At 53.4% G+C, this 18,173-nt stretch overlaps 1 protein-coding gene across 1 annotated transcript; it reads left to right on the top strand.

Moving 5' to 3' along the window:
- Positions 1 to 259: 259 nt before the first annotated feature.
- kdm5ba (lysine demethylase 5Ba) lies at positions 260 to 17,653 on the top strand. The gene is made up of 27 exons (XM_030373745.1): positions 260 to 925; positions 3,315 to 3,392; positions 3,691 to 3,813; positions 3,948 to 4,118; positions 4,416 to 4,541; positions 4,910 to 5,003; positions 5,095 to 5,192; positions 5,874 to 6,032; positions 6,481 to 6,600; positions 6,724 to 6,882; positions 8,245 to 8,426; positions 8,897 to 9,059; positions 9,171 to 9,290; positions 9,738 to 9,932; positions 10,856 to 11,037; positions 11,594 to 11,718; positions 11,866 to 12,016; positions 12,159 to 12,279; positions 12,601 to 12,956; positions 13,360 to 13,498; positions 13,605 to 13,784; positions 14,142 to 14,300; positions 14,419 to 14,859; positions 15,000 to 15,090; positions 15,203 to 15,399; positions 15,530 to 15,811; positions 16,515 to 17,653. The coding sequence occupies exons 1-27, from the start codon at positions 773 to 775 to the stop codon at positions 16,650 to 16,652; spliced, it is 4,503 nt and encodes a 1,500-aa protein (XP_030229605.1). The 5' UTR covers positions 260 to 772; the 3' UTR covers positions 16,653 to 17,653.
- The last annotated feature ends 520 nt before the right edge of the window (positions 17,654 to 18,173 follow it).

Genomic DNA, 18,173 nt, shown 5'->3' with positions numbered 1-18,173 from the left:
TTAACTTTTTACAAACGGCACGTCATCCAGGAGGCGAACAACAACTGCTCTTATGAAACCCGTCCGCCAATCAGAGCGCTCATTGAGGCCATTTAAAAAGATAGTCCCGGCCGACGCGGAGGGATTCGGTGGGTACGCTCGAATCGCTTACCTGTGTTATTGTCCGCTTCCGCGGGCGGAGCCAGAGACGTACGGCCCGACCTACAGGCAGGAGTACAGACAGCCAAGTCGATGGACATCGAGATGTAAATGATATAATCAAACCCACCAAATACAAATACGATCATATTTGTATACTGAACATAATCTGTCCTCGGCCCTGCGCATGAAGCTCGGATTGAGGGACTCTTTGTCCACTGGCTCCTATTAAATAGAAACGCAGCATTTAAACAAGTTTACTTTCAGATGTCGGTTATTACAACGGTCAGTATTTATAATAAATGTTGCCATTTTGAAAAGAAATACCCAGATTAGCCGTTAATAATTAAACAAAGGTTTATTCCGTGCATATAACAAGCAGTGGACCTTATACCAACGACAAAACGCCAGTTTCACTAGAAAAATAAGATATTTTGGAAGTATCTACTTTTTTAAGCGGACGCGTCAAATCCCGTGGCACCGCCTCCCGTCGCCACCGGATAATTCGTGTTGACTCCGATGAGTGGAGGGTCGCCACGGCCGGAATTATGTGTTTTAAGTGCAGTATCGTCCTCTAAACACCTCCGGAGTACACTCACCAACGTCTCGCCTCGTCCCGGACCGCGGTGCAGCGATGGGCCCGCCGCAGCTCAAGGAGTTCGTGTCCCCGCCGGAGTGTCCGGTGTTCGAGCCCAGCCGGGAGGAGTTCTCCGACCCCTTCGCCTACATCAACAAAATACGAGCGATAGCCGAGAAAACGGGGATCTGCAAAGTCCGACCGCCTCCCGTAAGTCCCCCGGTCCCCCGCGGGCCCGGCTGTGTTGCAGCCGGGCCGAGTGTAGGGTGTTCCTGGAGTGGTGTTGGGGTAAAGTTGTGTTGTGGACGCCGTGTTTTCAACATGGCGGATTGCGGCTCCGCGGATCAGCTTCTGGTTTGTGGCGACGGAGACGGAGACGCGCCGTGTGGCCCCGTCGCTCCGCATCCTGCTACAGAAGTGTTATATAAGTACATATAAGCATTAGTTTGTATCGTACACGTCGATAACCGTCGGTCTCTGAGGTGGTTCTCTAAACGAGCTGAACGTTAAAGTTGAGCGACTTGTTTACGTTGAACCCAGCAGAGACCCGGAGGATCAGCCGTCATGTTTTATTAATATCGTTTATCACCACGCATATATCTTTAATCTGCACTGTGTTCATGCACATGTCGCACCGTTTATTATTTATGTTTTGTTTTAGTGCCGTCAATATTACAGATATATGACGTTAGATTTAATCTGTACTATGTAGCTACTACGAAAACATCACAATATTCATGATTGATCATGTTTATTATTGGCTTCATGGCCACCCATCTGTATTTAATGTGTACTGTTGTGTGGTGGTACACGCACCGTGTGTCAGTAATGGCCGTGTTTTGACGGCTGGGTGGAGGAGGACACACGTACGTGCTGCTTCCTCCACTCTTTATGGAGAACATCACGGGGGAGATGTATGAATGCGATGCTTTCCTTTAGCAGGCAGAAGCCACCAAACTAATTCTCATCCACGTTCTGCAATCGGGTCATCTTAAACAACATGTAGAGATGATGTTGGGCTCAGTTCCATTACTGTGTTTCTACTATTGTACGCTCGCTACGTCACCGGCTGCTGCCATTTAGGCCACTAAACATGACATAACACTTTAGAAAGTCCTCCTGGGCACTCCAAATTGTAATCCCCCCCAATTGGTTTACAAACTGTTCTTACACGTCAAGTGTATGGTTTTGTTTGATCGTTTATACTGGAGGTTGAGTGTTCGTGTTTAAGGTATATTTTGTTTATTTTAAGGAGAATGAACTATTGAGTGGCTCGTCCCTCACCTATTGGTTTAGGGATGTACACACGGCAGGGTGTGACCGAGTGGCCATGCAAATACCGCAGGGCCCCAAGGACCCACCAACTTCACTACCGACACACAACTTGACTCACAATAATAAGATGCTGGATTATTTCTGCAAACATGTAGGGATTCAAAAAATAAAAGGGAGGATTTCTTCTAACCCTTACCCTTAGGAAATATACAATAAAGCATACACAGCACAACCGTACCCTGGAGAATATTTACACCTGTGCATTTTTCATTCAGCATGTAGGCACCAGAGGGGATACTGTTGATTTTACAATGAAAAGGTTTTGGCTCTTCCTAGCTAAAGCTCGTATTAGTCTTAGGTCAGGTGGTTCACAAAAGTCGTGGACACTCATTCGCTGCTGGGCCTAAATAGACTAGACATAAACATCATCCCAGATCATCTGTAATGAAACAAGCTAGAAAACACATTCAATGTTCGCCTACACTACAGTTTTCTATCCTACAAAATGCCACAGGGAAGTCAAACTGTGTACTTAATATTTGGCTATGCCTGAGCTCAGCCGTGAGTGTGTGTGTGTGTGTGTGTGTAAAAGCTGGTTTGTATGAGTCCTTCCCTTGACAATGACCTTCCACTGCAGCACTAATGTACCGAAAGAATATCACCGTTCTGTTGCCTTCAGCTAAACATCTCCCCACTCCCAGCTGAAAAATGCTGTCCACTACTTACTTTCATTGGACACATTTTTTAAAATGTTACCTCCCGTGCATAAATAGGTCAACACCGCCTATGAAGACTTTTGTTTGTTTAAACTCAAATATGCAGTGCTCTAAAATAGTCCCCCGGTGAAGTCCACCCCCTCTGAAGCAGACAGCAGGCCCAAAAGCCTGAGCATTAGAGCAGGCGGGTCTAAAGCTGGCCTTTCATACTGGCTATACCGGCCTCACACACAGGCTTTCAATGGGGGGTATAAAACATGCTCATTACCATGTCATTATGATTTAATAGTTGGCAGAGGGATTTTGTTACCCATACTGGATTGAGCATCTTTTTGTAAAGTTGAACCACTACTTTGATCTCGATTTGTACACACATTGGACACTAGAAGTGGACTGTATTTTTGTATTTAAAGCGCAAGGTGGTTTGAGGCTTGGATCAGGGCCACCAATGTACGATTAACTTCGATATGATTGATTCCCTGGCCTTTGGTTCGCCCCAGAAGACTCTGTAGTATTGGGGAATACAGGTTGGTGGAGAAAGTCACCAAAATGTAGCCTTCAAAATGGCTGCCTGGTTCTGATAAGGCTGCATTGTTTACGTTTTGCAGGAATGGCAGCCACCATTTGCCTGTGACGTGGACAGACTGCAATTCACACCGCGGATTCAAAGGCTGAACGAGTTGGAGGTACGGTTTCTTACAATGCATTTGGGTTGATTTTATGTTCAATTTTCTGCCGTTGATGAGAACTTTATAGTGTTTTTTTCAATGTGTGTTCTGTTGTGGAATTTTGCTATTGGAATTAAAAATGTGTTTAAATACAATCCGTCCGTTTGGGAGAAGGCAATCTTAAACTAAAATGTTTTTTTTGCCAGTATTTCACAAATGATCACGTATCTATGTTTCACCAAAGCGTAACGAATGACTAGCCCGTTACTTGATGGTAGTACTAAACAGTATGCCCCTTTCTCCCTCTTAACTTTAGGCTCAGACCAGAGTCAAGCTCAATTTTCTCGATCAAATAGCAAAGTTCTGGGAGCTGCAAGGATGCACCCTGAAGATTCCTCACGTGGAGAGGAAGATCCTCGACCTGTACCTGCTCAACAGGGTACGTTCGTTTCTCCAGGCCGCACTAGACCGCGGAGCGTCCAAAACACCCCCGTTCCATGCTAATGAACGGATGAATAATTGAGGCCTGCTCGTGTCCTAACCCCCGGACCGTGTGCTCCTCCTGCTCGGCAGTTGGTGAACGAGGAGGGCGGCTTCGACGCCGTCTGCAGGGAGCGGCGCTGGAGTCGGATCTCGGTCCAGATGGGCTTCGCTCCGGGGAAGGCCATCGGCTCCCACCTGAGGGCCCACTACGAGAGGATCCTGTACCCCTACAAGCTGTTCAAGACCGGGGCCAACCTCCTGGTACGACCGCCGCGCACCACCGACGGCTGCTGGAGGCCCTCAAACGAGCCCTGAACGTTTTCACACAACCACGACCGTGTCCCAATATGATAAATTAACAAATTATATATTAAAAAAATATCTATTTCGCCATGATTCGTTTAGTAGAGGCAAATGGGTCATTGACATTAATATTAATCACACTCTGCACCCTCGTTGTTTTACGATAGTGTTTGTAACCTTTGGGATATTCCAAGCCGGCGATGCAGGGCAGTTCTGCCGAGGGCCTCACTGAAGTGCTCTCGTGTTCTCCCACAGAAGGCCACCCTGACCAACGACACAAAGGACAAGGAGTACACGCCCCACGACCTGCCCCAGAGGCAGTCGGTGCAGCCCCAGGAGACCTGCAGCATCGCCCGCCGCGCCAAGCGCATGAGGGCTGAGGTGAGACCCCCAGAACCACTCAGCACCCTCCTCAAACCAGTTCCGCAGGAGCCTCATCAGTACCTCACAGATCCACTAAACCCCTCCTCAAACCGGTCTGCATGGTCCGATTCAATACCTCGCCGATCCACTCAACCCCTCCTCAAACTGGTCCAACCAATCCCCATCAGTACATCACAGATCCACTCTGCCCCTCCTCAAACTGGTCCAACCAATCCCCATCAGTACATCACAGATCCACTCAGCCCCTCCTCAAACTGGTCCACATTACATCCACGCTACAGATCCATTCAACCTCTCCTCCCACGGGTCCACATTGCATCACCACTACAGACCCCCTCCCTAACCTTCTGCTCTTGTCCCGGCAGCGGGGCTACGTGGGGATGGACTCGGAGGAGGACTGTGAGAACCGGCCCAACCTGAGACGGCGGGTGGGGACGTACTCCACCAAGCAGGAGGGCGGTAAGTACGGAGCCGAGTCGACGGTTCAGCGGCGCCTCCGGTCCCCCCCCAGGGTCTCTGACGTCCCCCACGCGTCTGCTTCTCCTCGCAGGGAGGATGTCCTCGGGGCCGGTGAAGCAGGAGCCGGTTCTGTACCAGGACCCCCTGGACGACAAGGAGACGGTCCTCGACCGGAGGAACGAACCCGGGGTGAGGAAACGCTGCTGGTCTGACGGGTCTTTGGACAAAGTCTCACCCTGTAGCAAATGTTACGTAGCATAACAAGCGCTGGTCTTTCTTGTGATATGTACACATCCCATGTTCCAGAACGTAGACTTGTGTTTCCATGGTCGTTCTTAACCAGGTGGACCCGGTTCCATGAGTCTGGTTGCAGAACATACATTTACATTTTCATTCAGGGCATTTAACAGTAAGCCCATTAGTCAGAAGAAAGAGAAACAACAATATATCGCTGTCGGTACAGCAAGGATGTTCATAGAACCAAGTGCCAAGCACTAACAATCGCTAGGTTAACCCCTTCCTGTATACAAAGATGGCTAGGATAAGATGCTCCACGATGATTAGTACTAGTTCAAGTGCCAGAACGTGCAACATACAATCTGTGGGTTGGAGGGGTGTGGGGGTAATGGGGCTAGGTGATCTCTGACCCATAGGCTATGACCCCATGTTGATTCCCGCCAGGTGGACCAGTACATGTGTCTGGTTCCAGTTCATAGACTCAGTCCCCTCTCTGATCCCCGCCAGGTGGACCAGTACATGTGTCTGGTTCCAGTTCATAGACTCAGTCCCCTCTCTGATCCCCGCCAGGTGGACCAGTACATGTGTCTGGTTCCAGTTCATAGACTCAGTCCCCTCTCTGATTCCCGCCAGGTGGACCAGTACATGTGTCTGGTCTGCGGCTGCGGGACTGCGGAGGACCGCCTGCTGCTCTGTGACGGCTGTGATGACAGCTACCACACCTTCTGTCTGATCCCGCCCCTCCACGACGTCCCCAAGGGGGACTGGAGGTGCCCCAAGTGCCTGGCTCAGGTGAGCTGCTGACACACGGCCACACGCAACCCGAAGCCCCCCACAGCTGCTCAGTACAGACCCAGTGAGGGGGTGGGGGGACACTAGGGGCCACACAGTCTGAAGCGCCTCAGTACAGACCCAGTGAGGGGGGGGGGGACACTAGGGGACACACAGTCTGAAGCGCCTCAGTACAGACCCAGTGAGGGGGGGGGGGGACACCAGGGGGAAGAGGGGAGTTGAGGGGGATGGGTTGAAATTCGCTGATGAAGAGCGTGAATACAAGGTGCCCTCTAACGGGTAAAGCAAACTCTGATCTGCCTAATGAGGTACTTAATGAACCATTCAAGTTGGCAGTTAATCCCTACTTCTACAAGACTATAGGGGTTAATAGCTTATTATTTAATGCTGCCCACAGTCGCCTGCGCTTAATGCGTACAGTGTGTAACGGAGAGTTTCTCTCCCCCAGGAATGTGGAAAGCCTCCAGTCGCTTTCGGCTTCGAGCAGGCCAGCAGGAACTACAACCTGCGGACGTTCGGAGACATGGCGGACTCCTTCAAGTCGGACTACTTCAACATGCCGGTCCACGTGAGTACACGCCACTACACCGTGGCTACGGCCTCTCCAGCATGTGGAACACTCCCACGTGGCGAGACACGGAGGACGAGGTGGAGGTGAAGCCAACACGCGCGGGGTGTCTTTCTGTGACAGATGGTTCCCACGGAGCTGGTGGAGAAGGAGTTCTGGCGCCTGGTCAGCACCATCGAGGAGGACGTCACGGTGGAGTACGGGGCAGACATCGCCTCCAAGGAGTTTGGCAGCGGCTTCCCCGTGAAGAACGGGCAGGTGGAGGTCTCCGGGGACGACGAGGTACGGGCGCGAACGCACCGCTGCTTTTTTTCGTGTTTGCCGCGTACCGCTTTGAACCCGTACGGTTGTCATGTGTTTGTAGAATGAGTTGAATCACTCTCCCCTCTATTCAGGGGCCTTTTCAAAACAAGGTGTGTGGGACGCGTTCCAGCGCACGCCGCATCTGTGAATATATTTTACATATAAGGATCGACTTCCTCTGATGCTATCGCAGAAGTGAAACCAGAGGTGCAGCCAGGCGGGGATGGTTGTTGTTGTCGTTGTTTTAAGGGGTTGGTGCAACAGTCAGAACCGTACCGCGCTTCAGCGTGTGTGTTTTAAAGCGGGCCAGTAGAGAGCGTCTGTCCATCTCCCTGAAGCTCTCTGTGATGCTGCTGTTGGCCTGCTTGGATTACTGGCTCCTCCTGTGAGGGCTTTGCTAACATGTTAGTTTAAATCATCTTAGTTTTTGTTTACTACAGTATTGGTCCTTTACAAATCCAATATCTTCCTATGATGCTTTGTGTCAGTCTGACAAAAGGCTTTCAGCTTGACCATTGCCAAATGTTTTGTTGACCCGAAGACCCGCGGCTGAGCCCGCTGCCAACAGATGTGAGGGCATTGGATACGGTCCACGCCTTCAGAGGCGTCACACTGCGTCGTTACCTCCCTCTGCGTACTCTGGGCCCCGGCAGTCACGGAGAACGACTCGGAATAACCCCTCGTGCTATTATTAGCTCGCAAAGCACAGACATGTTGCTGACAAGTATTATTAGATTGTGTGTTTAGTATGGACGGCGGGATGCCGGCTCCCCGCTGGGATGTGGAAGTTGTTAAAAGGTTTCTCAGGCAGTGGATGATAAATGGAACGGGACCTCCTCACTACACCCGCGTTTCACCGCTTCTGGCAGGCTTAATGACGGCGGAGCATTAGAGTGTTTGTGTTAGTGTGTTGGTGCAGCGTGTGTCCGTTGGTCCGTCTGTGCATGCGCTGCTGCGCCACTAATCCTTAAGGGCATTGCTCTTGGGAAACCCTGAGACTCTAGCGCTCCGTGCTATCGATGCCCTGGGGGGGAAGGGGGCGTCCAGATGGCCTGGCAGGGACATGGAGTCCTGAGTCCTGTTAAAGGGACTACATTCATACGGCGCCTTTCTAACCAGTGGCCACTCGAAGCGCTTTACATTATTGCCTGACGTTCACACATTCCTGTACACACGCCGACGGCGGTGTCAGCCATGCAAGCCGACAGCCAGCCCGACGGGCACGGTGAGGGTACGTGTCTCGCTCGGGGACACCTCGACACTCGCAGCCTTCCGGTTACCAGCCAACCCGCTAACCCCCTGAACCACACGCCGTCCTGAGCCGTGTGTTCCTCCCCTCAGACCTACCTCACCAGCGGCTGGAACCTGAACAACATGCCCGTGCTGGACGCCTCGGTGCTGACCCACGTCACGGCCGACATCTGCGGCATGAAGCTGCCCTGGCTGTACGTGGGCATGTGCTTCTCCTCCTTCTGCTGGCACATCGAGGACCACTGGAGCTACTCCATCAACTACCTGCACTGGTGAGCAGGCAGCCCACGCAGGGGCCTCTCTGAGGGGCCCATGCCTGTGAGCCGACCACAACAAGCTGGAGGGACGGTTCATACAGAATGTGATCCGACATACAGTACTTGAATGACGTCGAGGGCTACCATTGCTGGAACCCTTCTTCCTCAATCCGTGTCGTACTAGAATATCATTCATGTTCAGCACGTTATATTTGCATACAGTCCGGTTTAATCACTGGTTCCAGAATCAGAATCAGAAATACTTTATTGATCCCCGGGGGGAAATTGTTGTTCCAGGTGCTCCATACAATATAAATATAAATACCCTACAAGCTAACCCTACATGCATAGAAGATAAGATTATAAATAAATAAATAAAATACAAGATGTTCCCAAGATGAATCAATGAATACACGGATAAGCCCTTCAAAATAAAAGCTTTCTGGTCCGTGAGCGTGCGCTAAACCCCGCCCCGCTGTCCCCAGGGGCGAGCCCAAGACCTGGTACGGGGCCCCGGGCTCCGCCGCCACGCAGCTGGAGGGGGTGATGAAGAAGCTGGCCCCGGAGCTGTTTGAGTCTCAGCCGGACCTCCTGCACCAGCTGGTCACCATCATGAACCCCAACACGCTGATGAACAACGGGGTCCCGGTACGCCCCCCCCCCCCACCCCCGCTGCTCCCTGCTCCCGGTGGCTCATGTTCAGGATAGGACTGGGGTAAGGTTGAACTAATACCGTTTGGTGTTTTCGGTTTGGCGTAGATCTACCGCACCAACCAGTGCGCCGGTGAGTTTGTCATCACGTTCCCGCGGGCCTACCACAGCGGGTTCAACCAGGGCTTCAACTTCGCCGAGGCGGTCAACTTCTGCACCATGGATTGGGTGAGACGGGTTCAAGGCCTCCACAACGCATCGCTGCCCGGTTCACTTCTATAGCGATGTTCAGAGTTCACCCACTCCTACTTATTGTGCGTTGTACGTCCAGGCACTTAATGCACGCACTCATTGTATGACGTACTTAGTTATGGTACTTAGTTGTGTAGCATCTTATCCTAGCTATCTTGGTTGCGTACGGGGAATGGGTTAACCTAGTGATTGTTAGTGCTTGGCACTTGGTTCCATGAACATCCCTACCGTACTGACAGCGATATATATTGTTGTTTCACCTTCTTCTTGCAAATGTACTTATTGTGAGCCACTTTGGATTAAAGTGTCCAGTAAATATAAATGTTTGTGTGCGAGAAAATCGAGTTGAGAGGCAGTAGGACTCCAGTCTGCGCTGCGTCTGCTGCGTTGTGACCCCCTGCCCTTTTCTCCCTGGGGGGTCAGATGCCCATCGGGCGGCAGTGCGTGGACCACTACCGGCAGCTCAGCCGCTACTGCGTCTTCTCCCACGACGAGATGGTCTGCAACATGGCCGCCAAGGCCGACCACATGGAGGTGGAGCTGGCCTCCGCGGTGCAGAAGGAGATGGCCGTCATGATCCAGGAGGAGGAGGAGCTGCGGGGGAAGGTCAACGCCATGGTGAGTCGGCATCCGAGAGGCGTGGGTGGGGTGCTAGCCGTAGGAGCATGGGACGGTCTTACCTGTAGGAGCATGGGACGGTCTTACCTGTAGGAGCATGGGACGGTCTTACCTGTAGGAGCATGGGACGGTCTCACCTGTAGGAGCATGGGACGGTCTCACCTGTAGGAGCATGGGACGGTCTTACCTGTAGGAGCATGGGACGGTCTTACCTGTAGGAGCATGGGACGGTCTTACCTGTAGGAGCATGGGACGGTCTTACCTGTAGGAGCATGGGATGGTCTCACCTGTAAGAACATGGGACGGTCTCACCTGTAAGAGCATGGGACGGTCTCACCTGTAGGAGCATGGGACGGTCTCACCTGTAGGAGCATGGGACGGTCTCACCTGTAAGAGCATGGGACGGTCTCACCTGTAGGAGCATGGGACGGTCTCACCTGTAGGAGCATGGGACGGTCTCACCTGTAGGAGCATGGGACGGTCTCACCTGTAGGAGCATGGGACGGTCTCACCTGTGATAAACCTACCTGTAGTAGGCAGCGTGTGATGAACCTACCTGTAGTAGGCAGCGTGTGATGGTCCCACCTGTAGTAGGCAGCGTGTGATGAACCTACCTGTAGTAGGCAGCGTGTGATAGTCTTACCTCTAGTAGGGCAGCATGTGATGAACCCACCTGTAGCAGGTCGTTATATGACGAGCCTACCTTTTGGTTGAGCAACATGTTGTTGTTGTTGTTGTTAGTCATCCGCCCTTACAGAACTCGTGAGTGTCGACATTCCCGTTAAACTGGTCCGTGCGGAACGCTTGACGTGTGGGATGTTGGAAAAGGTTCAAGATGGCTGCTTGTCGGGCCGACGCCCTCGTCCCCGTCTTCGCCCCCCCCCGGCTCTAACGCGGCGTGTGTGTCCCCCCTCCCCCCCCAGGGCGTGTCGAGGTCCCAGCAGGTGGACTACGAGCTGCTGCCCGACGAGGAGCGGCAGTGCCTCAAGTGCCGGACCACCTGCTACCTGTCGGGCATCACCTGCCCCTGCAGCCCCGGCAAGCTGGTGTGTCTGCACCACGCCCAGGACCTCTGCTCCTGCCCGCCCAGCGGATACACCCTGCAGTGAGTCAGGCCCCCGACGCGCCACACCCACCACAGCACACGCCCTGAGCAGACGAGCACACGCTACATAGCCCCCAGCACCACCACCACCCCCCCCCCCCCCACATCCCCGAACGAGGGGGTCCTGGAGCTCAGTAGCTCAGACGTGTCCCTTAAGGAGACGACGGACCTGGGCTTGAGCTCTGGGATGATGCTCTCTAGCAAACATTAAAATAGGATCTGCTGTATGGATCGGGTGTTTATCACGGTAGAAATCTCTCTCTCTCGATATCAAATAGCAGGGTGTAGTAATTTATAAACGATTCGGGTTCATACTGGTTCACCTCGTACTTGTATACAACGTTGTTGTGTTTGCAAGGACGGATAACCAAACTCGCACGTCAAAGGGCATCTTGGGCCCAATCCCATTCCTACCCCTTCCCCCTTCAAAACAAGGGGGAGGGGTAAGGGGTAGAAATGGGATTGGGCTTAAGTCATAGATAGTAGTAGTTATATAGTTATAACACAGGAAAACCATCTGTTCATTTAACGTTAAAATGTATTCATTTTCTTCCAGGTGTAAGTTCACGCTGGCGACGCTGTACCCCATGATGGCGGCGGTGAAGCATCGCGCCGAGTCCTTCAAGAACTGGGTCGCCAGCGTCCAGGACATCCTGGAGACCAAGGCCAATAAGAAGAGAGGTCAGAGCACCACCGCCCCCCCCCTCTCTCCGAGTCATCGTTCAACGTTTAAACCTTCAGAGCAAGCACCCCCCTCCCAGCTCGCCTACTGTGTTCTGAGCCATGAGCCCTTCCTGACGTCCTTGTGTCTCCCGTCGCCCCCTGCAGGCCTGGAGGAGCTCCGCAGCCTGGTGGAGCAGGCGGAGGCCGGCGCCTACCCCAAGACGGACCTCCAGCGGCAGCTCCGGGCGCTCACGCTGGACGCGGAGAAGTGTGCCTCCATGGCCCAGCAGCTGCTCAACGGGAAACGCCAGACCAGGTACCCACACGGGACCATCCCTCGATGCTCTAAACCCGGTCTCTGCTGGAGAACTTCGTCCCCACACTGAGTCAGCCGCCGACACAAGGGGTTCAGGGGTACAGAGCGAGGGCACTGATGTGTTCTTGGGGGGGTCCCTCAGGTACCGCTCTGGAGGCGGGAGGACCCAGAGCCAGAACGAGCTGACGGTGGAGGAGCTGCGGTCCTTCGTGACCCAGCTGGACGGCCTGCCCTGCGTCATCCGCCAGGCCCCCCTCCTCAAGGTGCGTGAGCCCGGGTCGACCCAGCTGTTCCTCACACTGTGGTCCGATGACCGAGAGGGGAACCGCAACCGCAACCCTCGTTGATCAGGAAGTTTGGGGTTGCTGCACTTTATTGACTGCACAACAAACAACACTTTATGGGGAAGTTGCAATCGCAGAAGATCTTTTTATCTTTTACTGGTTTGAATGACCGCATGTGTCATTGTCTCTTATGTACTGTACGTACCGCGTGTGTGTGTTGCCTCGTTTGAACCTGTGGCACTAACACAAATCCCAATCGACTGTCGACATGGCAATAAAGTTATCTATTTCCATCCACAGGACCTCCTGACCCGCGTGGACGACTTCCGGCAGCAGAGCGAGCGGCTGCTGTCGGACGAGGCCCCCAGCGCGGCCGGCCTCCAGGAGCTCCTGGATGTCAGCCTGGGCCTGGACGTGGAGCTGCCCCAGCTGCCCCTGCTGCGGGAGCGGCTGGAGCAGGCCCGCTGGCTGGAGGGGGCGCAGCGGGCCAGCGGGCGGCCCGACAGCCTCTGCCTGGACACCATGAGGCGGCTGATCGACCAGGGCGTGGGCCTGGCCCCGCACGGCTCCGTGGAGAGGGCCATGGCGCGGCTGCAGGAGCTGCTGACGGTGTCGGAGCAGTGGGAGGAGAGGGCGCTCAGCCTCATGGAGGCCAGGTGAGGGAGAGAGGCGCGCGCACACGCACACGCACACATCCTCATAGAGGCCGGAGCCTCTCAAACATATTGAGACGGAGCCTCTCCGACATACGGTTGTACATGAGCATCATAGCCTCTTAGAGGCAGTAGCCTCTCAAACACAGATGCATGAGCATTATGCTCTTAATAGAGGCCGTAGGCTCTCAAACGTATTGAGACCGAACCTCCGACACAGTCTCGGCAAAGTATTATAGCGCTCTATAATCATCATTATATCATAATGAATTTCCGCAGATGTGTTTCTCATTGACCATCATTGCTTTTTATTTTCTGCCTTTTTTTTAAATATGTCCTAGATGGATGGGTGTTTTTTTGGTGTGCACCTGTTTACCCAGAATGCTCCTCTTCTTCTTCTTCTCAGGCCGTTTCACAGCATGGAGACCCTGGAGGACGCCCTCCAGGAGGTGGAGAACATTCCGGCCTTCCTGCCCAACTGCATGCAGCTGAAGGAGGTGGTCCTGAAGGCCAAGGACTGGCTCCAGGAGGTCGAGGCCCTGCAGGTAAACCCGTGGGCCTCGGTGGTGCAGCTCACTCCGTCCGCCGTGATTCGCCTCCAGGGATGTGAACCTTCCTCTCTGTGCCCCCCCCCCCCCCCCCCCCCGGTAGGTGGGCGGTCGCATCCCCGTGCTGGACAGCCTCTCGGAGCTGGTGGTCCGGGCGGAGGACATCCCGGTGTGGCTGGACCCGCTGACCCGGCTGGAGGCGCTGCTGGCCGACGTGCAGACCTGGAAGGAGAGCGCCGCCAAGACCTTCCTCGTGAAGAACTCCTCGCTCTCCCTGCTGGAGGTAAACCCCCCCCCCACAGCCCTTCTCTAGTCGGAGGGGTCCTGATCCTCTTCCTCCTCCCCCTCTCCCTCTTCCTCTTCCTCTTCCTCATCATCCTCCGCCTCCTCCTGCTGCTCCCCATTCTCCTGCTCTTCTTCCTCTTCCTCATCATCCTCCTCCTCCTGCTGCTCCCCATGCTCATGCTCTTCTTCCTCTTCCTCCTCCTCCTCCTCTCCCTCTTCCTCATCATCCTCCTCCTCCTGCTGCTCCCCATTCTCCTGCTCTTCTTCCTCTTCCTCATCATCCTGCTGCTCCCCATGCTCCTGCTCTTCTTCCTCTTCCTCCTCCTCATCCTCCTCCTCCCCCCCGTGTGTCCAGGTGCTGACCCCCCGGTGTGACGTGGGCGCCGGGTCCCAGAAGAGCCGGTCGAAGAAGAGCAAGGAGGCATCGCCGGGCTCCCGGAGGGACTCGGCCAAACTGGACTCTCTGAGCGAAGTGGAGCGAGCTCTGTTGGAGAGCAAGGACTCCGCCTCGGCCGTGAGTCCCGCACCGTCGCGCCGTCACACCTCGGCCCAGTCCCGACACCCTCCACACAGTGTCTTGTTTATCCTATCCTTCTGCTAACGCCTCGCTGTAACACCCCCCCCCCCCTCAGATGACCACGCTGGAGGACGTGCGGCAGAGCGAGATGGAGGTCCTGCTGGCGCTGCGGGCCGCCAACGAGTCCAAGCTGCTGTCTGCCGCCGACGGCAGCGAGGAGCTCAGCGTGTGTCTGTGTCACAAGGGCCCGTCGGGCGGCATGCTGCAGTGCGAGCTCTGCCGCGACGTCTTCCACAGCGACTGCGTCACCACGGCCTCGGAGCTGGAGCAGGACCAGGCCTGGCTGTGCCCCCTGTGCCAGCGTTCCCGGAAGCCGCCCCTGGACCGGGTGCTGCCCCTGCTGGCCTCGCTGCAGCGGATCCGCGTGCGGCTGCCCGAGGGCGACGCCCTGCGCTTCCTGATCGAGCGGACGGTGCGCTGGCAGCACAGGGTCCAGATGGCCTGCACCGACGGGCTGCTGGACGACCTGGCCGGGGTCGGCGTCGCCGGGGGGAAGGTACGTCGGGTCGGACCCGGGCTCTGGTGGCCACCCCTGGTTGTCGTACGCCGCTGTGACGCGCCCGAAGAGTCACCAGCAAGAGCGGATCGACTCACCGGTCGGCCGTTCGGCGTTGTAACGTTTTGTTTGTTCTGCAGGCGAAACATTGGCACTGGTGTCTCTCTGCACTTTTGGGGAAGAGCGGTTCTTCAGACTTCTACTCGGAGCACCTATCCATTCCACTGCTGGGTAAGCCGCCGAGCTCAAGCTCCGGTACGGGTTAGCCCGCTCTGTGTTCGTGTGCTTCGGGTCTGGTTGGGTTCGCACGCTAACCCCCCCCCCCCCCTGGTGCCCGTCACAGGTCTGGGCACGGAGCTGGAGGAGCTGATGGGGGAGGGCTTCCTGCTGCAGGTCACGCTGCCCGAGACGGACCAGCTGTACAGATACCTGTTCCACAAGCTGGCCATCCCGCCCCCCCCCAGCCCGGCCTCGTCCACCCAGGAGCCCCCGGAGCAGCAGCAACACCACTCCAGGAAGGGGAGCCCGCACCGCACATCGGTGAGCCCGCCCGTCCAACACCTCAGGGAACCTCTCCTTGTGTGAAACGCGCCTGTGATCACGGCGTGGTTCTGCAACAGTGCCTTACGTCGTGTGCTCACCTCTGGCTTCGCGTCGTGTTTCCGTACAGAACGGGAGTTCCTGCCACAAGAAGGACTCCGGGAAAAGCAAACGGACCAAGCGGCGCAAGGACAGCACAGACTCCCACCCCCGGGACAGGGTGAAGAAGTCCCGCAAGAAGAAGTCCAAGTCGGGCAAGGAGAAGAGCCCGGAGGTGAAGAGGTCTCCGTCGCCCAGCAACACGCCGTCGGAGACCCTCCCCTCGGACCCCCTCGCCTCGGACTCTGAGGACGAGGAGGAGGACTATTCGCTGTGTGCGGCGCCTTGGTGCCGGGAGCCCGGGGGCGACGAGGTGAGTCCAGCCAGGTTCTGCTCCTCCGCCTTCTCGGGAGGACCTCCGGGCCGCTCAATGATACTCCCTGTGTGCTGTGTTCAGAGATCATCTAGACCAGGTGTCTCAAACTCAACTTACCTGGGGGTCCGCTGGAGGTAGAGTCTGGGTCAGGCTGGGCCGCATCATGTATTCCACAGAAAAAAGGAGCACAACTGACCCAATCCAAGTTAATGATCGGGCTATAATTAGATAACGTTGGCTATGTAATCGCTGACAACAGGAGACAATTCATTCAAATTTTGATGGCAAGTAGAGGGCCACAAAACATCATCCCGCGGGCCTCAATTGGCCCCCGGGCCGCGAGTTTGAGACCCCTGATCTAGATTCTGCATAGCCTCCCCCCCCTTCTCCCCTACACCCCTCTTACACACTTATTGTATGTTGTACGTCCTGGCACTTAAAAGTAGTACACAGCGCATTGTGTAGTGTCTTACCCTAGCTATCTTTGTTGTATACGGGGAATGGGTTAACCTAGTGATTGTTAGTGCTTTCCACTTGGTTCTATTGAACATGCTTACTGTTCCGACAGTGATACGTTGTCGTTTCCCTTGTGAGTCACGTTGGATAAAAGCGTCTGCTAAACGCCCTCAATGTAACTTGAAATGTAAATGCAGCCGCCTGTTGCTGCGGCCCAGTAAGACGACTCCTCCCTCCGATTCAGGTGAACTGGGTCCAGTGCGACGGCACCTGCAACCAGTGGTTCCACCAGGTGTGTGTGGGCGTGTCCGCCGCTCAGGCGGAGAAGGACGACTACATCTGCATCAGCTGCACGCAGCCCGACTACGACCGGGGAGAGTGAGGCCGGCGACTGTTTCTTTGAATGATCTGACTCAGACCCCCCCACCCCCCCCCAGCGAGTGAATAGATGAACTTCTTGCCGTGTGGCGTACCCCCCCCCCCCCCCCCCCTCTTGGCTTGCCCTTAGTGACTTTGGTGCTGTTTACTTTTTTCCAGATTTCCAAACTACTTCTGTCGTTGTTTTGTCACGGTTGCTGGTTTCACAGCCAATAAATTTAACTTTTCAAAACTTTCCAGGACTTGATGCAGATTGTAGAAAAAAAAAAAACGGCCGATGTTTCGAGAACCAACTGTGCAGGGATTTTTCAACCAAAAAAAGGTCTATTTGACAAACTTTTGGAACTTCCTGATTTTTATATGCTAATGAACAACGGGAAAGTCGTCTTTCTCTTGTAGAGTTAATATTATTTATCTGAGTGGTGGGACTGAGCTTATTAATTGAATCTCGGTTTCCCTATGAACTATATTTGTGCTTAGAAGTTCTTTGATAGAATGCTTTTTGATGAAAGTCTAACCTAAAACGTCCTAGTGCGTACGGTCCACAGTTCAGTCCTTGTTTGTGATAATAACATGTGAGTTGTGATGCTGGTAGGTGCAGTGTACCTACTACGTTAGGTATCAGACCTGCATGAGTTAATTTTCCTTTATAATTTAAGTTGGACTCGTGTTGTTTCATAGCGTTCTGAAATCACTAACTTTGTAAGAGGAGTTTCTTGTTTTCAGGTGGATTGTAGGAAAGCATTAAATTCTTGTCATTAAAGCATTCAGATAATTATTGCAATCACGTGATCGGACTGTGCATCGTCACGGGAACGTAAGGTTTGTCTTATGGTAGACTTTCCATTTAAGCTCTAGGAAGAAAATAATATGTGTTGGACTTAGAGTTAACACAAACTGTGTGATTTAACTGCCACGGGTATATGACCTTTTTTGCTCCTTTTGGTAAATAATATAATTCCTATGTTGCAGTTTGCATTATAAAATAAAAAATGTGTTCCCATATTTCTCGTCGTTCTTATATTATTGTCCGAATGATAACAGAATTGACCATCAGACATCACATGTAGTTAAACTACTCATTCAGATAGTATTGTTTATTTTCCTTAACTACGAAAGGGCAGTATATATTTATTTTGTCCTTTTATCACTAAGGGTTAACCTGTATATGTCTACATGTAAACCTGATAGTGTTATTGGTTAACCCATTGACTGGGTTAGTCCACATGTAAACCTGATTAGTATTATTGGTTAACCCATATTACTGTTAGTCCCCATGTTAACCTGATAGTGTTATTGGTTAACCCATTGACTGGGTTAGTCCACATGTAAACCTGATTAGTATTATTGGTTAACCCATATTACTGTTAGTCCCCATGTTAACCTGATAGTATTATTGGTTAACCCATTGACTGGGTTAGTCCACATGTAAACTTGATTAGTATTATTGGTTAACCCATATTACTGTTAGTCCCCATGTTAACCTGATAGAATTATTGGTTTACCCATATGAATGTGTTAATCC

Source organism: Gadus morhua, chromosome 13, assembly GCF_902167405.1.
Source record: "Gadus morhua chromosome 13, gadMor3.0, whole genome shotgun sequence".
Taxonomy (NCBI): domain Eukaryota; kingdom Metazoa; phylum Chordata; class Actinopteri; order Gadiformes; family Gadidae; genus Gadus; species Gadus morhua.
This window is presented reverse-complemented; position numbering and strand designations above follow the sequence as displayed.